This window comes from Oryzias latipes, chromosome 9 (genome assembly GCF_002234675.1).
Source record: "Oryzias latipes chromosome 9, ASM223467v1".
Classification (NCBI taxonomy): Eukaryota; Metazoa; Chordata; class Actinopteri; order Beloniformes; family Adrianichthyidae; genus Oryzias; species Oryzias latipes.
Genome location: NC_019867.2, coordinates 22836980 through 22859364, shown reverse-complemented (window position 1 = coordinate 22859364; position 22385 = coordinate 22836980). Strand labels below are relative to the sequence as shown.

Sequence of the window (22385 nt, the reverse complement as noted above, 5' to 3'; positions counted from 1 at the left end):
GCTAACATGTAGTGGTGTTGGACTGTGTTTGTTTGACATTTTAATAACTAAGTTAGGATTTTGTTTAGGCATAGTGCCATTTATTTTAGAAGTATCAGTCTGTCTTCTTTTTGCATGTTGCAAATAAGGTATGGAGTTTGCAGGTATTGTGAATACGCTAAGACGGCTAACGTGGCTAACATGTTGCAAACAAGTTCTCGAGTTACTGTGATCGCGGTTAATAAGGTCTGACTGACTTATCTCTAACTTTTTTGTCTCTCTTAATCCGTTTTATAGTTGGTTGCACTTTCACATAACATATGTTCAAACACAGACCATTCAATGACGGTGCGCCTTATAATCTGGTGTGCCCGAGTGCAGAAAATGTTAGTTTCAGAAAAGTTCCGTTTTAATGTTCATGACCTTTACAAAAATTATTTTATCAAGATTTAACAGGTTATTAACAAGAAAAGATCCCAAAAATCATGTTACATACAGTATGTGCTGTGATGTATTCCTTCTACAAAGGTTTGATTCAGAAATGAACAGCAAACAGGCTTTGAGCACAAACCCTCCTGTCAGCTACTCTCTTATGCAAAACTTCAGATGAGCTGCTGGGTAATTCATGCTGCGATCTATAATTAATTAGCCAAGCAACGCGATCACATCCCGGGCTTCATTCATCTGCGCTGTGATTTTGACTGCAAGAGGATGTTGCCGTTTCCAGCAGCATGTCGGCGTGGCGTAAACGTTCATGCTCAAAATAGCAACAATGTTACTGAGAGCTGGGAGTATTTACATATTTATGGGGTGCTTTAGGTCTTAGTTCTTCATTATCTGAGTGAGTCTGTGCTCAAGTGTAAGCTTCTACTGTATATTTCAGCCTCAGTAATCGTGCAAAGACTGGAGATTTTAGAAAAGAACAAGAAAAAAGGAAGGGGGCGTTCCAGTGCTGCATGTACAGAAAGTTGTAATTAAGGATAATTTAGCATTGTAAAATGTTGGCAAGGTCAAGTCAGTAAAGTTTTGTGCTAAGATCACACCAGCTTTGGCAATGCATGTCCAATAGACCACTTACAATAAAAAGTCTATTTATATATGCGCATTTAGGGCTTCCCCATTCAAAGCTCTTACGTTCACACGTCGCTATGCAATTTTTTAAGTCCCTTTTTGGGCTCTCCGTACAAAATGCATGGCCATTGAACATGCGTTAAAAGTTGAACTTTGACCAATCAGGGACTCGGATTTAGTAGTGACATACGGGAAGCCTTGTTATTAAATCATGCAAGTGCCAATCATTTGAAAATTTAATGGAGGAGAAATTAATAATTGTTGTTTATGCCTGACCAGAATTATAAGACACGAAGTCTTTCATATTTCTGGAAAAAAAAAAAGCCTGGAGCAAGATTTGCGAAATTTGACCTTCTTTGACGTTGTCACGCTTTGGCGCAATATCAATAAGGAAGATCTACTTCATCTTCAGGTGAGCTGGGTTTGCCTATTCATCACTCACACATCACTCAAATGGTTTTCACTCTGAGCTAACAGCTAAAGTACTTACTTTCCTCACAGCCAATCAAAATCAAATTGCTGCCTTTAAATTCCTTCAAGTTTGTTTATCCACATTTCAAACATTTTGCCGGTCCACCTCCGTCCCGTTTTCCTCCTGGCTCTTTGATTAGGTCCTGTCTGGCCTTCGCCACCATCAGCGTCTGGGGTCTCTTCACATGGTCTGAGGTCACCACAATGAGGCAAGATGTCTCCAGCCGTGAGCCCAACTACCAAAGACTTCTAACCAAAGACTTCTAACAACTCATGCTTCACTATTAAATCATTTAATCACACTTTTCAAGATCTCTCCTTCTTAAAATGCTCCAAGCCTCTTTAACTCTAGGTAAATGTGCTGTTATAGGAAACGAAAATCCAGTGGGAACAACATATTGCTTAGTGTGTACATAGCATTGGAAGTCAAAGATGCTGAAATGAATATGAAAATCAATAAGAGCAGTTCTGCTGTCACATTAATTCAAACAGCTGCTGTGTAAAGGCTGTGGCGTTTACACTCACATTTTTTTCTGCACACTTTAAGGTACAGTAAAAACTCTGCAGTGTGAAAATCCAAACACTTTTAATATAAACACACAAACAATATTGACTCACTTTTTAGTTCACAGCAACCAGAAACTGTGTCACATGGAATGACTGAAACAACCAAGGCTAACAAAAATGTTCTCATTTTGTTTAGTAACAAACAAATGTAATATGGGGAAGCACAAAAATCCATTTGTTGCTATGATACAAGAAATGTGACTTTGTCATTTCATTCCTGCAAGAAAAATAATCCAAGACAAAAGCTGGAACATATTATTTCATCATTGAATTGTTTTGTCACTGACTCTTTTACATACATGCCATATTTCAAATAAACAGCTTATGCTGGATAAGCTTCTAATTACTGTTTACATGCACTTAAGCAACACAAATATTCCCATTTAGACATTTCTAGCAATAATCTGACAAATGTGTTGCCAGCAACAACTTTCAAGATGGCAAATAAACTAAAGGCAACCAAAGGCAAGAAAGAAAAAAAAAAGACTTTTGAGGTTATTTGATTGTTATAATAGTACTTTGATCACCCAGTAGAGCTGGGGAAAGTCCTCAGCATTTAAGAAATACAGCTTGGAGAAACCATTGTATTATACTAACTAATGCAGATGTCAACAACAATCAGAAATTTTAGTGAGGACTCCTATACCTTCACCAACACACATGGTGTAGAAAAAGTATTTTAAAGGCAAGAATCTTTGGAACAATATACAATGTCTTATCCTGAAAATGGCTTTTTTGGAATAAAGTCACAAATATGATTTTCAGTATTTTCCGGAGTGCAAGTCGCAGTTTTTTGCATAGTTTGGCCAGAGGTATGACTAATAAGTGATTCTTTGCTTTTTTTAATAAATACCGACAATCACTAAAGGGTTGTTCCTATTTAAGTCTGAATTTATCGTGCAGATTTAATAGTCGCAAACACTGCAGCACAAGCTTCATTCAGGGGTTGCAGGGAATTTCCGCACTTATGTGCTTTCACAAAGAGCTCACTAGTGCTGCATTCAGGTCTGCAGGTAATTTATAGCATTTGCTCACACTGACCTCACCCAACACAAACACACACTCACTTTTTGCTTGGTTATTGTAACTCCTTGAATGACTTAAGCCGCGCTCACTCCGAACACAATTCGCATGTTCATAGCTTGACGCCCGAGTCGCGTGTGGGAGGAGCTACTTCCAACTGTTTTTAGCCAGATTGCTACACAGAGCAGTGTCTGTGTATATTTTATTAACAATGTATTAAAGACAGGGATGATGACTAGATCGAATTTATTTATTTTGAAGAAATCTACAAAAACATCTGTAATCCCGTCTCCATGTCTGTTTTCATGTGATCATTCAGAGATTCTTGCGGCACAGTTAGCTTCACTCTTGCAAAGAGAGCTGCGTCTGAATGACAGCCGCTTCCACTGTGTTTCCGTGTCTCTGTGACACACTTTGAAGGCTTACTGTCCCACATTAACCCGAGAGGGGAAAGATAAAAATAAGATACATTTAAAAGATATTTTTTATTATTGTCTTGATGAAAATAAGGAAAATTTCATAAAGTTTAGGAGACCCGAGAAGGATGCCTCCTGCATGCTGCAGCAGCTCTCTTTGTGGTGGCCAGCTCGCCTTCCAGGGACCGGCGAGTGCGATCGCTCCAGCTCCATGGGGCCTGCGACAGACTGTTCAGGGTGTACCCGGCTTCACCCAACAGTAGCCGGGACGGGCTCTGGAAACCTTGTTGCCCCCAAAATGATACAGCCAGTTAAAGAAAGTGGATGGATGGAAGTTAACCTTTAAACTAAGTTTGATACGTCTTTGTACGAATGTATGTAGCTGATTGTATCGTTTTGTGCATTATTCTTTGCTTTGATAGCTTGAAATAGACCATTTCAAATCAAATCAGAAAATTTCAAGTTCAGTTGGAGAACTGTTGGATCAATCCACCATATTGGACTCGCTGATTGAGTCACTGAAAGGGGGAAATGAGGGCAGGCTTACTCCGTGTCAAAAGTTCCGCCCACAACTCAGAGGCAAAAGTCTGAACTCCTGCCGCTCTGCAAAAACTACGTCCTACAAAGTGACTCAGGTTTTTGGATTTTGGCTAAAAACGGCATAATCATAAATAAAAAAACAATGTGAAAGCTTTTACAATAGATCAAAAGATGATCGAAGTAGGATTTTAACAATATTTACTTCAAAACATATCAAACTATTAATTAGAGAAAATAAAAAAAAATTATATGATGATGAAGAGAACATAATTCTAAAATATTGATCTGTTATGTTGTTCATAATAAATTTAAACACTGTAGTTAGTGAATTGCAAATTGTAATTTACATTCAAATTATAAAGGTTTGCAGAAAATAAATCAAACTATGAAAAAGGGAAGTTATGAAGATATTATCTTAGAAGCAAAGAGGATATTTTGAATAAATGAAGAGTAACAATCAAAATGAGATATTTGGGTTTTTGATGCATTCAGAACTGCTACTGCTCTAATACCTGCACCAACACATAACTCTTTGTTTAGTCTGCAGTGAATTAGCTGGAGAAAAGAGAGTAAAATAGCCATTAAGCAGCGCATTTCATTGTGTCTTTTGAAAAAGATAGCAAGTATCCCTCCTCTGTTCTTTTTTTCTTCATGAAAGTGTCATGGGGGTTACAGGATGACCCAGATGCAGAACCAGAAGACAAGCCACAGTGAGAACTACAAGCATTTAACAACAAAAAGCTCCACCCACAACAAAACAAAAGTCAAACCCAGAATACAAAATAATAAAGACGAGCTAGAGCTAGAAACTAAACATAAGCTCCACTCCGACACAGAGTGCAGAAACAGAAGCACTAAAATAAAACTCTAACAAATTAACCTAATTTGTGTGCCAATCCATGAAGAGCCACCAGAGAGAGGGTGGAGCCCACCAGGAGAGCCACAGCCAACCTGCACAGAGAAACTCAAGAACGAGGAAGACTAAAACAGAACTGACACTAAGTCAAAAAGTTTTAATCCACTCTCTTATTGCCGTTTTGAAGGTCAAGAGTCAAAATCCAAGCACAAAGACACGAGAAGAAAACAGATTTATGTTTGAAGAACTGATCTTCAGATGACATTGGTTTAAATCCCTAAAGCAAACACGGGGGTGGGGGTGGGGGGACTGTGTGCTTTGTTTGTGACAGCAGCAAAGTGTTATCACACGCATTGATACAGCAACCTTTGCTGGACTTGGTTTTAAATGCTAACTGCAACCTATTACAGCTGCTGTCCAGATAACATCGGCTAGACACATTTTCCTAATTTTGTTCAGCTGTCTCCCTGCAAATTCACTATCACAGCTACTTGCTGAGACTTATGTAACTTTCCCCAGTAAATCTTATCAGAGAGAAGGCTACAGTCATTCATTATTTACTTTGGCTTCCTGACTGCGTATCCCCTCTTCTCCTCAACAGCACCATGGTGAATCTTGGCTTTGGACAGGAGCATAAAAACATCCGCCTATTTAAACAAACTGTTAACACATAGATGAGCTATCTCACTGGAGCAGGCTCAGAGTGTGTTGGCTCAGCAGTGTGCTTAAAGCTCTGTATATTGGCAACCCACTATCAATGCAGACAAAAAGCCACTTCTGTACTCCCGATGGAAATCTACAATAGCAGTAGTACTGCAGAAGAAAACACATTATTGCCCTGTCTGTGAGAAGTGTAATGAACAGTTTTCGCAGAAAAATGGGGGAAAATATACCTTGAAATATGAAAAAATTGCTGTTTTCAACAGTCTGCAACAGCCTCCTTTGGAACAGGTGGTCTCATGGAAGCAGAAATCATATTTCTAACAGTGATCTAAAGGTCTAAATGCGCGTTTCAGGCTTTCGGGGGAGCTACATACGTTTCTATAACCATTTTCAGGCTGAACGGGCATTGAAAGTTAAATCAGGTCGAACTTTGACCAGTCAGAGACTTGGATTTGGTAGTGATTTATGGATGACGTCCCCTTTAATTCAGTGCCAACCGTTTGAAAATTGATCATGGAGGAGAACTTAATAATTCCGGTTTGTGCTCGACTGGAATTATATGACACCAAGTCAATCATGTATCGGAATAAAGCTGTGAAAAAAAAGCCAGGAGCGAGACTCACAAGATTTGCATTGCTTTGACATTTTCACACCAAGCCTCTTCCAACTGTAGGTGGCGGATATGCGCTTGCAAACAGTAGAAAAAGAAAAAGAAGTTCTCTCCCTGCTTGAACTCCCTGGGTTATATTCTGGTTCAGGAACTGCATGTCTCATGCCTGGTGTCAATGTAGCATTAGAGTCACAGTGACATATGGAGTTCCCCTGGGTTCAATCCTTGCGGAGACAGATAAAGGGGCGGGACCAACCACTGCAAATCAGGCTCTACATGTGCTCTGAGTCAAATCATACACTCTTTTAAGATTTTTTTATGGTAGTATATGGATTTACTATATGAATGCATTGGAATTTTCCTTCAGCATAACAAAGAAGTCAATGTTTTCTGGAAAAAAATAAGGATAAAGTGAGAGTTACAGGGAAGCTCGGCACAACATAAATATAAAAATAAAAAAAAGTCAAACTGGATATCCTGGTATGATAAACTTGAGACCACGGCAAAACCTGTGTTTTTTTTTCTTTTAATCTAATTGTGAGACTCAGAGATCTCATCTCCAGACAAGATTTAGAGAAGCTGTCACCAGCAACACTTAAATAATACCCGCTTTTTGACATGCTGTAACTCTTCGAATGGTTACGCAATCAACGTGAATTCACTGATTCTGACGCAGAAAAAAGCAGCTTTTCATATCGCCATATGCAATTGCTGTGTAGTGTTGCATATCAGCATAAAGTAGATTTTTCACTTCAAAATCTGCTGGAATAAAGTACGATTGAATAGTTATGGTAGCCAAAAGAATATCAAAACTGGAGGTAAAACTTATGTGTTACAGGGTTAAACCACAACCAGGAGAGGTGACTAAATGTTGAAAAAAACACAATTTGCAATTACACCATTTCCATTAAATTATAATTATGCAAATAAACACAAACCAACTCACGAGATAAGTCATTCAAAAACATGGATGTGAATAATACTTTGATATATTTAAAGCAGAAACGTCAAAATTTCTGTCATGACACCAGCGCACATTATCACCATGACCCCAGTCACTGGAGAATGTAACACCTGCTGGTGACATCAGCCACGATTAGAATTTTACGCCCCTGCTGCAGTCGCATCATTAAACCGGAATTTATTTTGAGCGACTAGAGCATGCGATTCTGAAGTAACTCTGTCCATAAAAATGTATTTTTAACACTGACGATGATGAAAACTTAACTCAGAAGTTATAGGATATACCTAACTTCACACAGAGAGAGAGAGCGGACAAGAGAAAAACCAAAGCATGACTAGAAAGATCATATTTTGCACTAGATTAGATAATGCAATTCACCTCTTTTTTCTCACCTCAGTATTGCCTGTTTCTGCTGAGTGGACAAACACACCACACTCCTCTGCCTCAGCGCGTTCTCAGACGCAGCAAGTGAATGACCCTGGAGACAATCGCATCACTTGGAAAGTGTAAACGCCATTCAGAAGCCCATCGCAGTTATCCCGGACAGTCGCAAGCAAATGCTATCAACATTAGTATAACCTAGACTGCGCCTTTATGGATGCGAATGGTGCGATGACTGATCGCTTTGAAAGTATAAACCAGCCTTAACGTGGGAGCGGCTGCAGATGAAGCCATTTTGGGGAAATCATGGTTGGTAATTTTACAGAGGAGCTGTGGATCCAACTCTTCCGCAGGACACGCTCAGTTTTTTGTGAGCTGTGAGACCCCTTGTGGCGCTCACTGTGCAGTGCCAAGACAGCCCTTACCAACAAACGCATTGCCATGGCTATCTACAATCTGGCTACCTGTGCAAAGTTGGTCCAAAAAAGTGTTTCCATTGCAGTTTTGCAAAATATATCAATTTCGATATGCCTCAAAAACCAACAACTCCAACCACAAAACTCTTTTCGATAAATGCGTTATTTTTTCAAAATTGTCGCGTTTCCATCGGCCGAATTTATTATTGTAAATCCAATTAGAGCAATTTCATATTCAAGGGGAACGCAGCTAGTGTCTATAAAGCACTTCGGATTGCTTTTTGTGTGTGCTTATGAATAAAGCTCTACTGCCTTAACACAGAGCTCAAAAGGTTAACCGAATAGGTTAATCCAGTGTTTTTCAACCAGTGTGCCGCGGCACACTAGTGTGCCGTGGGAGATGGTCAAGTGTGCCATGGGAAATTGTCCTCATTAACTGATCGAAAAACAATTTTCTTCTCCAGGAAATCAGCTCTTTGTTCATCCAAACAGGCCCTGATAAAACACTGAGTAGTTAGGAATATAAAAGATCTTAAAATTACTTTTTCTTTGTGTTTATTTAATTCTATTAAAGAATGACTGTACCGCGATTTACCAACAGCTATGATAGTTTGCGGAAAAGTCCCGCCCCTTTAACTGTCTCCGCCAATCATTCTTGAAGGCTTAATCACATGTCATCAGTCTGACCAATCAGAAGTGGTTAAAGTTTTCACTTCCTTGTTCTTAATTCTGCTGATAAAGTCGCTCAATTCAAACAAAAATATACACAGAGTCCGGTGTCAGACCGTGGAACAAGTGAACAAAACAATGAAGCTCAGAGACGCGAGTCTTTCTGCACAATGAGTTGTCCTTGTGAAACGTCTTGAAACCACAACAAACAAACAGTTTCTAAATTTTCTAATTTAATAATTTAACTTTCATTTCATCTCTTAGAAAAAAACAGCCGCAACTTCCTGCCTTCCCGGCCACAATTATCACCAAAATGCACGTTAGTTCGCGGGGGGGGGGGCGCTGTCGATCAATACAGACCATGAATTTCTGTTTTTTTTTTTTTTGTGGATGCTGGTGTGCCGCGGGATTTTTGTCAAGGTTAAAGTGTGCCGTGGCTCAAAAAAGGTTGAAAAACACTGGGTTAATCAACCAAATAACTGAATATTGGAATAATGACAACCAGACAGGCTATAATGACAAAGGGCTGTTGATTTCAACGACAATGTGTTTGTTTTATTTTTTTAATACAAGCTTTTTTTTTTTGTAATGTGCTATTTTTCACTGAGAACACAAGTTTAGCTGCACAAAAAAGGACAAAGAAGCATTTTGTATCTAACATCAATACTATTGCACACAAAATGGCCTTTTAGCACCAACACCCAACTGCAGATCCATGAAACAGAGGCCAGGCATGGAATATAGATATTAATATTTAACATCAAAGAGAGCGGTAGAAACACAAATTTCCCAACAATCCACACAGTGCACATGCAACTTCTCTAGATGTTATTCAACTCCCCTCTTGTGAGATATTAGAATAAGCAACAAAGGCAAACACTTACCGTTTTGATCTTCTTGGAATAAGTTCTCTTCAGCAGCCTCTCGTTCATTCTTTCCTGCTCCCGCTGAGCGTGATGAAGGAAGCCGTTCTCCAGGGGATCCACCACTGGCTGAACGTTCTCCTCTTCCCCCTCCACCTCCTCATCTTCCTTCTTCTGCTGCTTTGCCACCTTTTTGTCCTTCCACCACTCCTTCTTGTCGGGTGTCTTCACAACTCCTGTCGTCTTCTGTGGGCACAGAAACCGAGCTGGTGAAAAAACTACAAAGCTTCATGTCGGAAGTTTCTAACTTTCTGTGAGGGAATACAGTCTCAGGACGAGCTGCATTTAACGTGTCAGAGGAGATTAAGTCCTTTACAAATCAAAAAGAAAAAAAATGGAAAAGGCAGCTGATGACACAGCCATGAAAAATGACACCTCCACCTGCCTTCCAACAAGACCAGAGCAGACGTGTGTGGATGGATGAGGAGAACGGTAGGAGATAAATGTGTTAAAGGAAGGATAAAGGGTGTGACACAGCTGGCAAACAGTCAAGTTGGCGGACCCTTTCCCTTCTGGCTTATAGAAAGCAAGCAAACACTGGAGAGGGGAGCGGCCGACTCTAAAGTCATCTTTAATCTTGTCAATAGCAGAACAATGCTTTCCTGGAGCCATAATTACTTTATGGCTCGGACATAATAAGCTTATGATACAAAGTACAGCTTTAATGCGCACTGGAGAAAATTTAGTTGCTTTAACGTTTATTCTATGACCAAACAATTTTGCCCCTTTAATCATGTTTTAATGCTTTAGATACAACACGCAGTGAATCAATGTTTGTGGATTAGAATTCAAATACGATATATGACTGCTTGGGATGTTTTTATTCTGTTTTCCTTTCTACAAACACCTCCTTACATTCATCATACTCTGATAAGCAGACAGGATGTCGTCAGTGCTATTGGAGTTACTCTGCTGCTTCTCACTCTGTTGGTTATCTGCTTCCGCACTGAAAAAAACAATACGACATCATTGTTTAATCTATGACCTCCTCAGATTGGCATATTCATATAGATACTAAGGTATTGACATTTATCAAAACCTTTCATGAAACATACCAAATAGATCTTTTTTTTTAAAGACTTTTTGAATACACATATGGGAAAAAAGGTGATCAACAAGCAGGTGTTTATGTCAGCATTGTATTCTTTTCTTGTTTAACCTTTTAAAGTTCACACGGGACATATGATGCAGGTTCATGAACTCACTTTTTTGCATGCAGTGTTCACACTGGACTGTCTCTACCTGATACTAGCGCATGTACCTGCAGTTGGAAGAGGCCTGGTGCCAGATGTCAAATCTCCTGAATCTTGTTCCAGGTTTTTTTCTCGACAGCTCTATTCTGAAACATGACTGACTTGGTTTCATATAATTCCAGCCAGGCACAAAACGCAATTATAAATTTCTTCTTGGTGATCAATTTTCAAACGGTTGGTACTTCCATGAATTAAAAAAAATGCCGTCCATACGTCACTACCAAATCCGAGTCGCTGATTAGTATTCAACACTCGTTCAATGGCGTTTAGTACATAGAGCTCAAAAATGGTAGAAAGTTGCGTTTCTACGAGTAAATGTGAGAGTTTTCATGGCTGTAGCCCGAAAGATGCATGCAAAAGTCTTTTCAAAAAAGATTTGTGTTTGACTTGTGGGTTGGATTTTAGCATAAACATTATGCTATAAGTATTTAATTAAATTACATTTAAAAAAAAATATTAGCAGGAAATCAAAATCATTCTGACTTTTGCTGTTGACATCTATCTTTTTCTTTATTTTTCTTTTTTTTCTTCTACTTCTGTGGAGTCTTCTCTTATTTACTCTCAGCAGTGTCTAAACGGTACAATTCCTGCTATGTCTACTTTAGCAACGGCACAAACTATGTTGTCTCCAATAAAATATTTCCAAAACCCCCCCCAAAAACTGTTACTTAACATGTGAATTGATTTAGCATGGCTTTCATAACACGACCAACGAATGCCAAATGTTATTGGTTTTTTTATTGGTGGCAAAAATCAATCATGTTGACAAGTTGTTGCAGTCACACTAGTCTATCAAATTTTAAAGTTCTGGCATCATCCTTACTCTCCTGCTTGGTGACAGCTGGCATCACCACAAAGACAGTTCCATTTTTCACCCACTAAAGTCAACACAAGGGTCTGTCTATAGTAAAAAGGTGCCCCACATGAGTGACAACACAACAATACTAAACTATGAAACACAAAAGAAAAATTGCAATGAAAATTCTAAAGCGTCTAAATGTTGGCATGATAACAACCATCCAGAGTCAAATATACCACCTCTTGTACGTCTGGGGGCTTTGCAGGAGGGTTTGGTTCGAGATGAGGAGATTGTTGATTTTAAATCCGCAGGCCAAAATAAAAGATGGATATCAGAACAGCCCTGCATGATACAAATTAAGACCCCAGATAACCATTATTTAAGTACTGAATATTGTTCATGAAGTAAGTTAAACTGGACGATGTCAGGACACAAATTATTCATCTTAAAAGAACCAATTTTGTGCAATATGTACTTTAATTGATTTTGGTATTGATAAACGTACCATTAAGGAACTGTATTGTACTGAGACCCAGTAGCAAAGGTTACTATCAGTTTTGAACGTCGGTAAAAACACTTTTTACTCGTTACTTGGTTGCTTGGGTTTAGCCAGCCTGTTCCTCAAGATACACAGCACACATGAGTACACAGTTAATTACAGAGCTGAGGTCAAAGCAAGGTGAAGTTGCACAGACACAGAGAGCAGAGCCGATATGATGCAGTAGAGATGCACATGCTGGCCCATATACACATCCGTCATCGGGGGACAACAATGTTGGCTGCTGACCCTACTTGTGTCTGTCATGACTTTATCGCCTTTCACCCCTTGGGTTTGGTTTACTTTGATTTAATTTATTAAATTGTGCTATGTGTTGCTGTTTGAAACAGATCCACATGGCTGAGCCATCCTGCAAAGGGTCGGGTCGGAGAACTGGAAGCTAGAGCTAAAACTACTGTAATGAGAGACAAGTATGACACAGTCAGCAATAGATGTTCATGCTCACAAACGATCAGTCTAAAACTACATTCACACCACTCAAGCATTCAAGTGACCACTTCCAATAAAAAGTCTTTTTTCGCACGTTTCGAGCTTCTGCATCAAAACTCATAGCTACACAAGTTTTTACAATCATTTTGCTCTATTTAAAAAATATGGAATATACGTTGAAAGTAAAACCAGGTAGAAATTTGACCTATCATAAACTTGGATTTGGTAGTGACGTTTGGATAGTGTACCTTTTCATTCCCGGATGTACCAACCGTTTGAAAATAGGCCATGGAGGAGACATTAATAATTGGAGTTTGGGCCCAGCTGGAATTATATGACACCAAATCTTTCATATATCGTAATAGAGCTGGGTTGGGGCAAGCCTGGAGCAAGATTCATGAGATTTGCACCGCTTTGACCTTTTTTGCATCAAGGGCCTTCTAGCTGTATGTGGCAGACAAGCAATAGCAAACAATGGCAAAAAAATAAAATTGAAAAGAAGAAAATGACCCCCTTGCTAGTCTAGTGCGAACAGCAAATGCTAAACACGCCTTCAGGAATGTAAACATAGGAAAGGTGGGAAACGTATCCATTCAAATCAGTGTGATTTTTAAATGTCTAGTGCTGTTTTGCACCTGCAGAGTTCTGTGCATACAGCTAGTAGCCTGTATGTTATCACAACATTTCTAAAATATAATATAATTTTTAATTTAGGGAACTTTAAAATCTGACTGTTAAATGTGGACATTTTGTAATTACACCGTTTTTATTAAATCCTAATCATGCAAATGAACACAAACCAACCTATGTGATAAATCATTTAAAAACACAAATGTGAGCAACTCTTTGATTTTCTAATATTTTCTATTAAATTAGCTTTCAAAGCCTTTTCAGGCCGTGGAGCGGCGAGCTCATTACAGGTGGGAGGGGCTACGTATGAAGCCGTTTTGGGAAATGGTGGTTGGTGGTTTTACACAGGAGCTGTGGATCCAACAATTCCAAATGACACGCTCAACCTTTGGTGAGCGGTGTGACGCTGTGGGACCTCTGGTGGCTTCCGATGTGGCCGCCAGTTCCTCCCGGGGAGCACATCGCCATCCGGTTGTTGGTCACGTGTCTCTATAATATATATAATGTATAATTCTTTTAATTTCTTTATTAGCATGATTTATTGCAGTTACTAATCAAAGGAGCAGATCATGGAATAAAAAAAAATCCGGTAACATTTTGCTAACATATGATATTGTGTTTTGCTCTGATTTATTTTTTATTAGCTTAATTTGTGCATTTTTAACAATGTTTATGTCATTTTTATCCAAAGGTCTAATTTAGCTCTGTAGTGTCCTTATTTTTAAAAAGCAAATTTTGATCTGTGGAGATACAGTATGTAAATTTACTGGCTTCTGAAAGGTTAATAATCAAAAGCTACACACAAAACATTTATGCACATGTCAGCAATATGACCTTTCTTTCCATATAAGTGCAAAAAAAGGAGTAAATATGACTTTTTCTGTATTTTTATCCTTGACTTTTAGATTTAAACAATTTAAGAAAAGGTTTATTCACTTTTGCTGCACCTTTTAGTCATGCAGGCGATCCGATGTGCTTTATTGAGACAGCATTAGATGAGTTTGTAAGTCAAGTGACCATTAATTTAGACATTTTCATGCATGGATAAAAAGCTGCCAAACAAACCCTCTTGACAGTTCATCATCCTAGAATTTTAATGGCCCAGGCGAACATTATTTTGCCAAACAAAGCAGCTCTCCTCACCTTATGAACAAATACATTCACTTATCCTGAGGGAGAAAATGCTATTAGCAGGCAACTTGTATGCCATTCACTGCCTGGAGGGCAATCATTAAAGAGCTGTCGCAACTACGAAAATAACAGAACCAGGCTTCATCTTCTGTCCATCACCAATCACTAAGAACTTGAGAACTGATTTTATTCCACCATCTTCTTCGTTGTTCTTTGTACAAGCCTGCTTTGAGGGAGGGGGTCAATTACGTGTCAGATTTTTTTTGACAAGATGCCTTATAAGGGTTATGCAGTTACAGGAAATCTGAAAAACAATTGAAAGCTTGGAAAACATTGAGCTTTTTGAGAAAATGGCTAAGTCTCATCCCCATTACAAAAAAAGGAGGAGCATTATTCATTAAAATACTGAATAGGATACTTTATTTTGAAATCCCTAGAAGAATCTATCTCTCAGACTGCCTCTACGCATTCCTTTCCCCCTTTGGATGCAAGATACTCTAATCTGTAAGCAGAGGTCAGACGGTGGCAGATGCATTGTTTCTCTGACCTTTCGTTTCAACATTAAAGTGGGCTAATAATGCAGGCGCAGCAGTGGCTGTTCAAAAAGAAAACCTCAGGAGTAAATAAATGACAATCAGCTGGTTGGGTTGGAGAGCTCTGTGGGCGTAAAGTTAAGCCCGGGCCTCCAGGGTGCTATGTGGGGCAGCTGACATGCTAAATAGGACACAGCTTGTGACTGTTGACTCACTCAGTTATCAAGAAGAATACTGAGCAAAGAATATAAATACAGAATAATTCCATAGGGGCAATCTGTATCTTAAAGAATAACAATATGCATTATCAACTTGACCAGTTTATAAGGGAAAAAATAGAAAAAATGTGTGATCCTTCGCACCGAGTTCAGAAACGTTCAAGTGTCCACTTCCAATAGAAATTGTGCGCATTTTGGGTTTCCGCGTTCAAAACTCTTGCATTCACGCATTGCTAAGCAAGTTTTTAAGTCTGTTTTCAGGCTCTATGTACAAAACGTGTGGACATTGAACGCACAAATTAAACCAGTTGAACTTTGACCAATCAGGGACTCGGATTTGGTAGTGACACATGGTAGGAATTATAAGATTCCAAGTCTTTCATACTGAAAAATAGCTGTGAAAGAAAAAGCCTGGAACAAGATTCCAAAGACTTAAACTTTTTCAACAATTTACAACAAGCCTCTTCCAGCTACAGGTACATCATGCGATAGTATCGGGTAGTGACAGTCCAGTATAAACATTTTACGCTAAAAGCGCATTCAAGAATGCCCATTTAGCATGTTCTTGGACATGCAATAAATGCCTGATGTGTACAAAACATTAGAAGGTCAATTTTGACTATTACTACAAAAATCCACTTTTTGTATCTGTTGTCGACAGTTTTTGTTCTCCACATGCTGCTTCCTCAGGCACACACACAAAAGAACGTGAAAGACCTTAAACACTATCATCAAAATATGGTCTTGACCCCACAGGAAAATTGTGTGAAAAATGCCTTCCATCTCCAGCGTTCCAACCCCAGTGTGCTTTAACGGTCCCGTAAGTGCTTTAATGATGCTTGTTTGATTTATTCACTTCTGGCCTTAACGCCACCTGCAGCTCGCACTTCCTCCTATTATGAGCTTGCAAGTGCGTCAGCTACAAGAGGCTAAAATAAATGACCTGCAACAATTGTACTGAAAATGTTTATACCATGGTTAAACAAAGTAGTTAAACCACTTTCACATTTCCCCTTAGAGCCTTCCTCACAAGCCTTGGAGCCTAGGAACTAAAAAATCATGCAAAGCTGCACTGCTTTCATTCCACGTGTATATGTATGCAAATACTTTTCACAAACAAAAGGACACTGGCAGGATTGTTAACACTATAATATGGCATGGCCCTATTGAACCTAAACCTAAACTTTTTTGTCAGCAGCCCTGCAACCCCCTGCCCAAACCAAACAGCTCAATGAAGCACTCCCTATGCCTTCGTCCCATATACCTGATTGGGGGTTGACTGCAAGTTTTGGTGTTGTTTGGGTCCCTGAAGACTCATAGACAAGAGGGGTGGCATTTTAAAAGGGAGCGCAGGTGTGTCCAGTTCCCCTAAGGCTCGTGCTTGACCCTTTGATCCCTGACATGTCACCGGCTCACCGGCGACACTTAAATAACACACACCCTTTGACATACTGTAACCCCTCAACCCGTTCGTGCAACCAACATGAATTGCTTTATCGCAATCAACGTGAATCGTTATGGAACACAAACGTGAGTGTTGCATAACGGCACACTTTTTTTCCACAACAGAATTAGCTTATTTATGTTGAAACAAGTACTAGTACAGCTAAAGAAAGCATAACTGTGACTACTAACCTTGTTAGTAACACGGGAAAAAAAGTCCCACACCGCTACACGTTAGCCACATTAGCGTATTTAAAGTGACATCAAACCTCAATTGCAACTCTTAAAAAAAACACTGACATTTTGACAGAGCGCAGTGTACCTCTCTAAATCACTTTAACATCAATAAGCACAATCCGAATTAATTCAGATTATAAATGGGCTTCAGATTATTAAAACTATCATTTTTCTGGAAAAAAAAAGTATGGCTTTTAAGTGCTTCTTATAATGCAGAAATTATACAAGGTGAAATAGAAAAATTTCCCACGGTACACTACAATACGACGATTTATTGGTTAAAAAGCACTTCCTTAATGTAATGTTATGTTAGAGACATGCAACGAAAATTTTTAGACAAATAAAAAACATTATCCATAATATGTATGTAATTTATCTACTTGTAAGTCTAGAAAAGCTGGAGCACCACAGGTTTTCTTGTTTAAGGCTTAATCTTCTTATCTCATTATTCACTCAAGTCTGCAGCATTTGCTCATAAAAAGCTATAATGAAGACAGAAAATAAAGGAGGATTCTTCACCTTTTGCTGCAGAGGGAAAAAAAATAAAGTTTTCCTGAAAATCTCTCTTTATCTCAGGTTGATTTTTTCTGGAAGGCATCATTTCAGAAATGTCTTTTTCCGACACGAGAGCAGCAGTGCACGGCGGCTCAGCAAGAACCAGCAAATAATAGAGAGGCTTACTGATGTAGACATTACATGATAAAGCCTGTACTGCGGGGAAATGCACACTCAAATGTATTTTCAGTTTAGGTCAAACCCTTTAACTTGTAAAATGACTTCATTTTATTCTTCGTTTAGCTCTCAACACTCTCCTTGTTGCTGGGGGGGGGGGGGGGGGGGGGGGGGGGGTCGCAGCCTGGAACAAGAGAGACGGCTGGACTGGTTTGACCCGGCTGTGTTACCCTGGCAACAGTATGAGAGAGCTTTGTTGCTGTTGCAGGCTGCATGGGGAGTGAAGCGTGTGAGTGTGTGTGCGGATAAAAAGGGGGGGGGGGGGGGGGTGTACAAGTGCATAAAATCTAACACAGGTTTCCTTGCCGGCAACAATTAAGTGCTTGGCTGTATGTGGTTATCCTGGGGCCTTGAGATCCACAGTGAAGCACATTCAACCCCGCCCCCAAAGGAGGATTCATGGATTCTGCACAGAGGAATGTCAGCAATCCTGAAGTTGCTTGCAGAAGGTTAAAAAAAGGGGGGGGGGGGGTAGTTTCTCACAAATGGAGCTTAGGGTGCAGAAAAGCAGACTTGAGTGTGCAGGGGGGGGGGGCAGATACAGAGAGATGTCTAATGTATATCATCACACTTTTTCCATTGCACTCTCTTCCATCCAAGGCCAGTAATTATTCAGGAGGCACAAACAGCTCTGAAGGGTACGCCTCACTGGAACAGCGTCACAGACACTTTTCAGGGCTGTCTTTAGAGTTCCTGCCACTCCTTCTGTGGCTGAATCAGAGCTGCCACTTCCAAATCTCAAAACAAACTTGTAGCACAGCAAAGTGGCTGACATACCGGGTGAACTATGCTTCCGTTTACCGTTAATAATCTATTATAGGAAGCCAGAGATACATTGCAAAGTGCTTTCACAGCTGTTCTTAGTCTAAAAATTAACTACAGTGATGCAAAAAAGGGGAAATATTGAAATATTGACTTTGATTTGTCTTTATCAGAACAATAATCTAAAAGTTGTGTCTTATCGCTTAGGGATAAATCCCTCATTTACATCAGTGGTCCTCAAAACCCCGGGCATCTACATTTTTTCTGATGTAACTGAACGATCATCTCTGACTTTGGTGCAAGTGACATTTAGGCGGCAATAAAAACATGTTTCCCCTATTACATGTTTAATATGAAAATCCTCTTTCAGCTCACTGAAAGTTCAAATACGTTATTTCTGTGTTCCTAATATGTTTAATAAAAATACAATATCTTATTGGAGCCTTAATTTATAACATTTTTTTAAACAATGCATCAAACAATGATAGATAAATGAGTAAAACGTCTTTTTTTCTCTCTCATGTTAATAAACTGTTGGCATGTACTCATATATAATGTTGTGATTAAATGTGAAGAGTTTTTCTGTTTACCCCTTAGTTGAGCTGTACATAGTGTCATTAACCTCTTAAAGGGGCCTATATCATAAAAAAAATCTTCTTTTGAGCTTTTAAGAATACTGTAATGTTAATTCCTCACAGAAAATGGACCCCAACGGGGTGTTTTGATCTTTTTACGCATTTCTGAGCATTCCTCTAAAAACCTGCACTCTTAGCACCAGCCCCTCCCAATCCACAGAAACAAGTGGGTTCTTAGATTCATTCCAGTAGCTATCAGCACCGACCCAGACTAACACACGCCCACTTTCTCCACGGAGCTAGCCGTAATCGGCAAAATGACTTCCTTTTATGTGGTCAATATGTACATCCATCTTTGCAAAAGTGCAGATGTTGGTTGTTTTTGTGGGAGAAAAGTAGACACACTGCCGAGGCCGACTCTAGGATGACGTTATGAAATAGGCGACACCAACAAAACGCGAAAGGCAGTGTCTCAGAGATCGAGTCGTCTTACTTCAGCGTAGGAATAATACCTGCTAAAATAATTTATATTCATAAAAAAAAGCTCTTAACTGTGCCAAAGGTAATATGCTATCATATATATGGATATAGTTTACTCTGAAAGGCTAAAGAAAAGCATGCCTAAGGCCTAAGCTAATATTTGAGTTAACCCTAGCTAGTGTGATAATATAACCTAAATGTGATGTCTACATATATGGATACCTCTGTTTACAATCTAATGAAAAGTAAATACTGAAATATTCTTTCAAAGACAGATTAATCTTCAAAAAAATTTTTTTGTCAAAAGATGTTTACATATGGATAAACAAAATTTAATATTTTCCAGTCTTTGCAAATGTTGCACATGTAGAATTATTATTTTTTCTTACAATTACTGTTTGGATTGTCTTTCTTCAAATCTGTCGGGCATCAGAAAGGACAGCTCAATAAAACCATCACAGCCATTTGGGCATGACAGTTATCCACATCTCCTGGTTTGGCTGAGGCGGACAGTGGTGGAGATGCCTTTTACCCTTTTTTTATTTTCAAGCCTACAAGGAAATGAAGCTTTTGATTTGATTTTTATAAAGGTTATTAAAAACTATGAATGATTGCATGAAATCAGGGAGATGTTAAAAACATAGAGACACCTCCAGCCACAGGATATATTACAGGTTTAAAGGGTGATAATAAAAGGTCTAAGTGGGCTAGAACTGTTTCCTGCTGTGGTCGAAGTCTGAAGTCTGTCAGCAGACAGGAAGTGTGACAGTTGTGCTATAAAATTCAGCTGATCAAACAGATGTGGATGTGAATGTAATGCTGTCAATATACCTATCTTAAGCTTAAAAAAAGATATAAAGCAGGCACAAAAGCATCATGGTTTTGATTGGGATTGAAATAACAGCAAGAAGCAGCTGGATGGCACAGTTGGCTGGATGTAGGACTGTCACGCAGGAAACCTGCGTTCCAGGACATGCAAGTCCTTAGTATCTGGTCTCCCTGTGCCTTACAATGTCGTGTCAGGCATCCATCATAAAACTCTCTGTGCGAATCAGGGAAAGCTGGTTTGCTGTGGCGACGCCTAACAGGATGTGCCGAAAGGTGAACAACCAAATAGCGAAAAGTCAAACTACCATTCAGCCACTTTTGGTAATGTTTGTCCAGGTATCATGTGACACAAGTTCAAAAATGTGCTAAACATGGGTTCTGAGGCCCATTTAGCCTGGAGGGGAGGGGCTTCTTCTCCTCCTACTACTGGTTTAGCAAAAGGAGGTTCTGGTGCAAAATGTGGAAGTGGTGCAAGTCTCGTGAATCTTGCTTTAGGCTTTTTCTTTCACAGCTCTATTCTGATACATGAAAGACTTGGTGTCATAGAATTCTGGATGGGCACAAACTGAAATTATTCATTTCTCCCCCATGATCAATTTTCAAATGGCTGGCACTTTTGTGAATTAACCCTTGTGCTATCTTAGATGACCCCACCTTTACATTGATGTGTTATTCCTACTATGACAGAGGTGGATAAAGGTGGAAAATTTCATGTAACCCATGGACACCAGTGAAGATCACAAATCATTGAAGAAAAAAGGTTCAGAGCACTGTCTAGTGGGTCTAGATGACCCAACTCCCAATGTTAAAGTGCCTAGGATAGCACAAGGGTTAAAAGGGACGCCATCCATATGTTATTACCAAATCCAAGTTCCTGACTGGTCAAAATATAACTGGTTTAATTTCAACTTGTGTTCCATAGTCGTGTTTTGTACGTAGAACCCAAAAATATTCTTTAAAATGTGCATAACTATGCATGAACGCAAGAGTTCTGAATGTGGAAGTTCAAGACATGCGTTTACATAGACTTTACTTTGAAAGTGGTCGCTTGAAGGCGCGTTGCAAAGAATGGTATTAACCTAGCTTGAGATTTGACCAGCCATCATCACGCTCCAAGGAACAAAGCTTTGCCTGTCCGTGTTCACTGACTTTCAAAAGCTTGGGTTTATCAGAACATCCAGTAAGAGTCTGTCGGCTGCTGTGTAACATGAAGTTTGCATCTTACTCAGCTCCAGCGTGCGCCTGCTGATCTTCATTGCAAAACCAATTCAAACCCATCCCTTTTGTGCTTCTATTTTATCTGTGAGCTGCTTTGAAGAGCCATTTGTTGCACCACTCCAGTCATGTTTAGCAGCCTTTAAGCTGGCTCCGTAGATTTATTGCTCAACTGTTGGACTGATTCTGTGTGTATTACCACATTCCTGGCACGTCAGATAAATCAGCCCGACTTGTCATGGTGTCGACTGGATTGATTTAATCACGTAGATCGTAGCAGCTTTTAGCCGGTGCTGTGCATGAGATGAGCTGCAGAGACAGCCGAGCATACACCTTCCGTCTAATGATGCTGTCAGCCGCATCAAAAGCAGCTCTGATTAACACTATTTTACATAGCTTCCCTGCTCCTTTCAAAGCACGTAAACACATCAGTCTTGCCTCGGAGGCAGAAATGAGAACACATTCTGTGCTAAGGAGCTTATTAGAATGTGAACAAACACACATTTTTGCAGTGATCAATGTTGCATAATTGGCCGGCACAAAGACTAGAAGAAGCGCATCCTTTTTTTCCCCTTTTATGAATCAATCATATGTGTTGTTCGTTTGACTTCAGATGTAAACACCTTGGCCTCAGTAACATTTAAAATAATAGCGGGGATCTTGAACAAGAGGGTGTCAGTAGCAGAGGCTTGCTACACTTGTCCAGAGAATTAAAGCCAATTTCTAAGCAGGCCTACTCCCACACCCTGTCTAATCCACCCCACCCCACCCACCTGTCCCAATGCATCACATACCTTTGTTGAATTTGATGGTCTTCACCCATTCTGCATTCAGCATCTCTTTTTAAAATCACACATATCTTTTGGCCTCAGCATAAAAAAAACCATGAGCCCAGCCCTAGAGCTATCATCAGCTTGTTGCCATAAACCAACATTATCAGCATTTATGTTGCACAAAGATAAGGGGTTCTTATATCAACTAAAATGGGAAATTGCTTCCAACTTTTGCACTG

At 39.5% G+C, this 22385-nt stretch overlaps 1 protein-coding gene across 7 annotated transcripts in view; it reads right to left on the bottom strand.

Moving 5' to 3' along the window:
- The window catches only part of fbrsl1 (fibrosin like 1), a 358066-nt gene that overhangs the window by 247773 nt on the left and 87908 nt on the right, over window positions 1-22385 (bottom strand). For all 7 annotated transcript variants that reach the window (XM_023958685.1, XM_023958683.1, XM_023958687.1 and 4 more), the window contains exon 2: window positions 9511-9735. In XM_023958685.1, the coding sequence (XP_023814453.1) occupies window positions 9511-9735 (225 nt within the window). The remainder of the gene's footprint in view (window positions 1-9510; window positions 9736-22385) is intronic.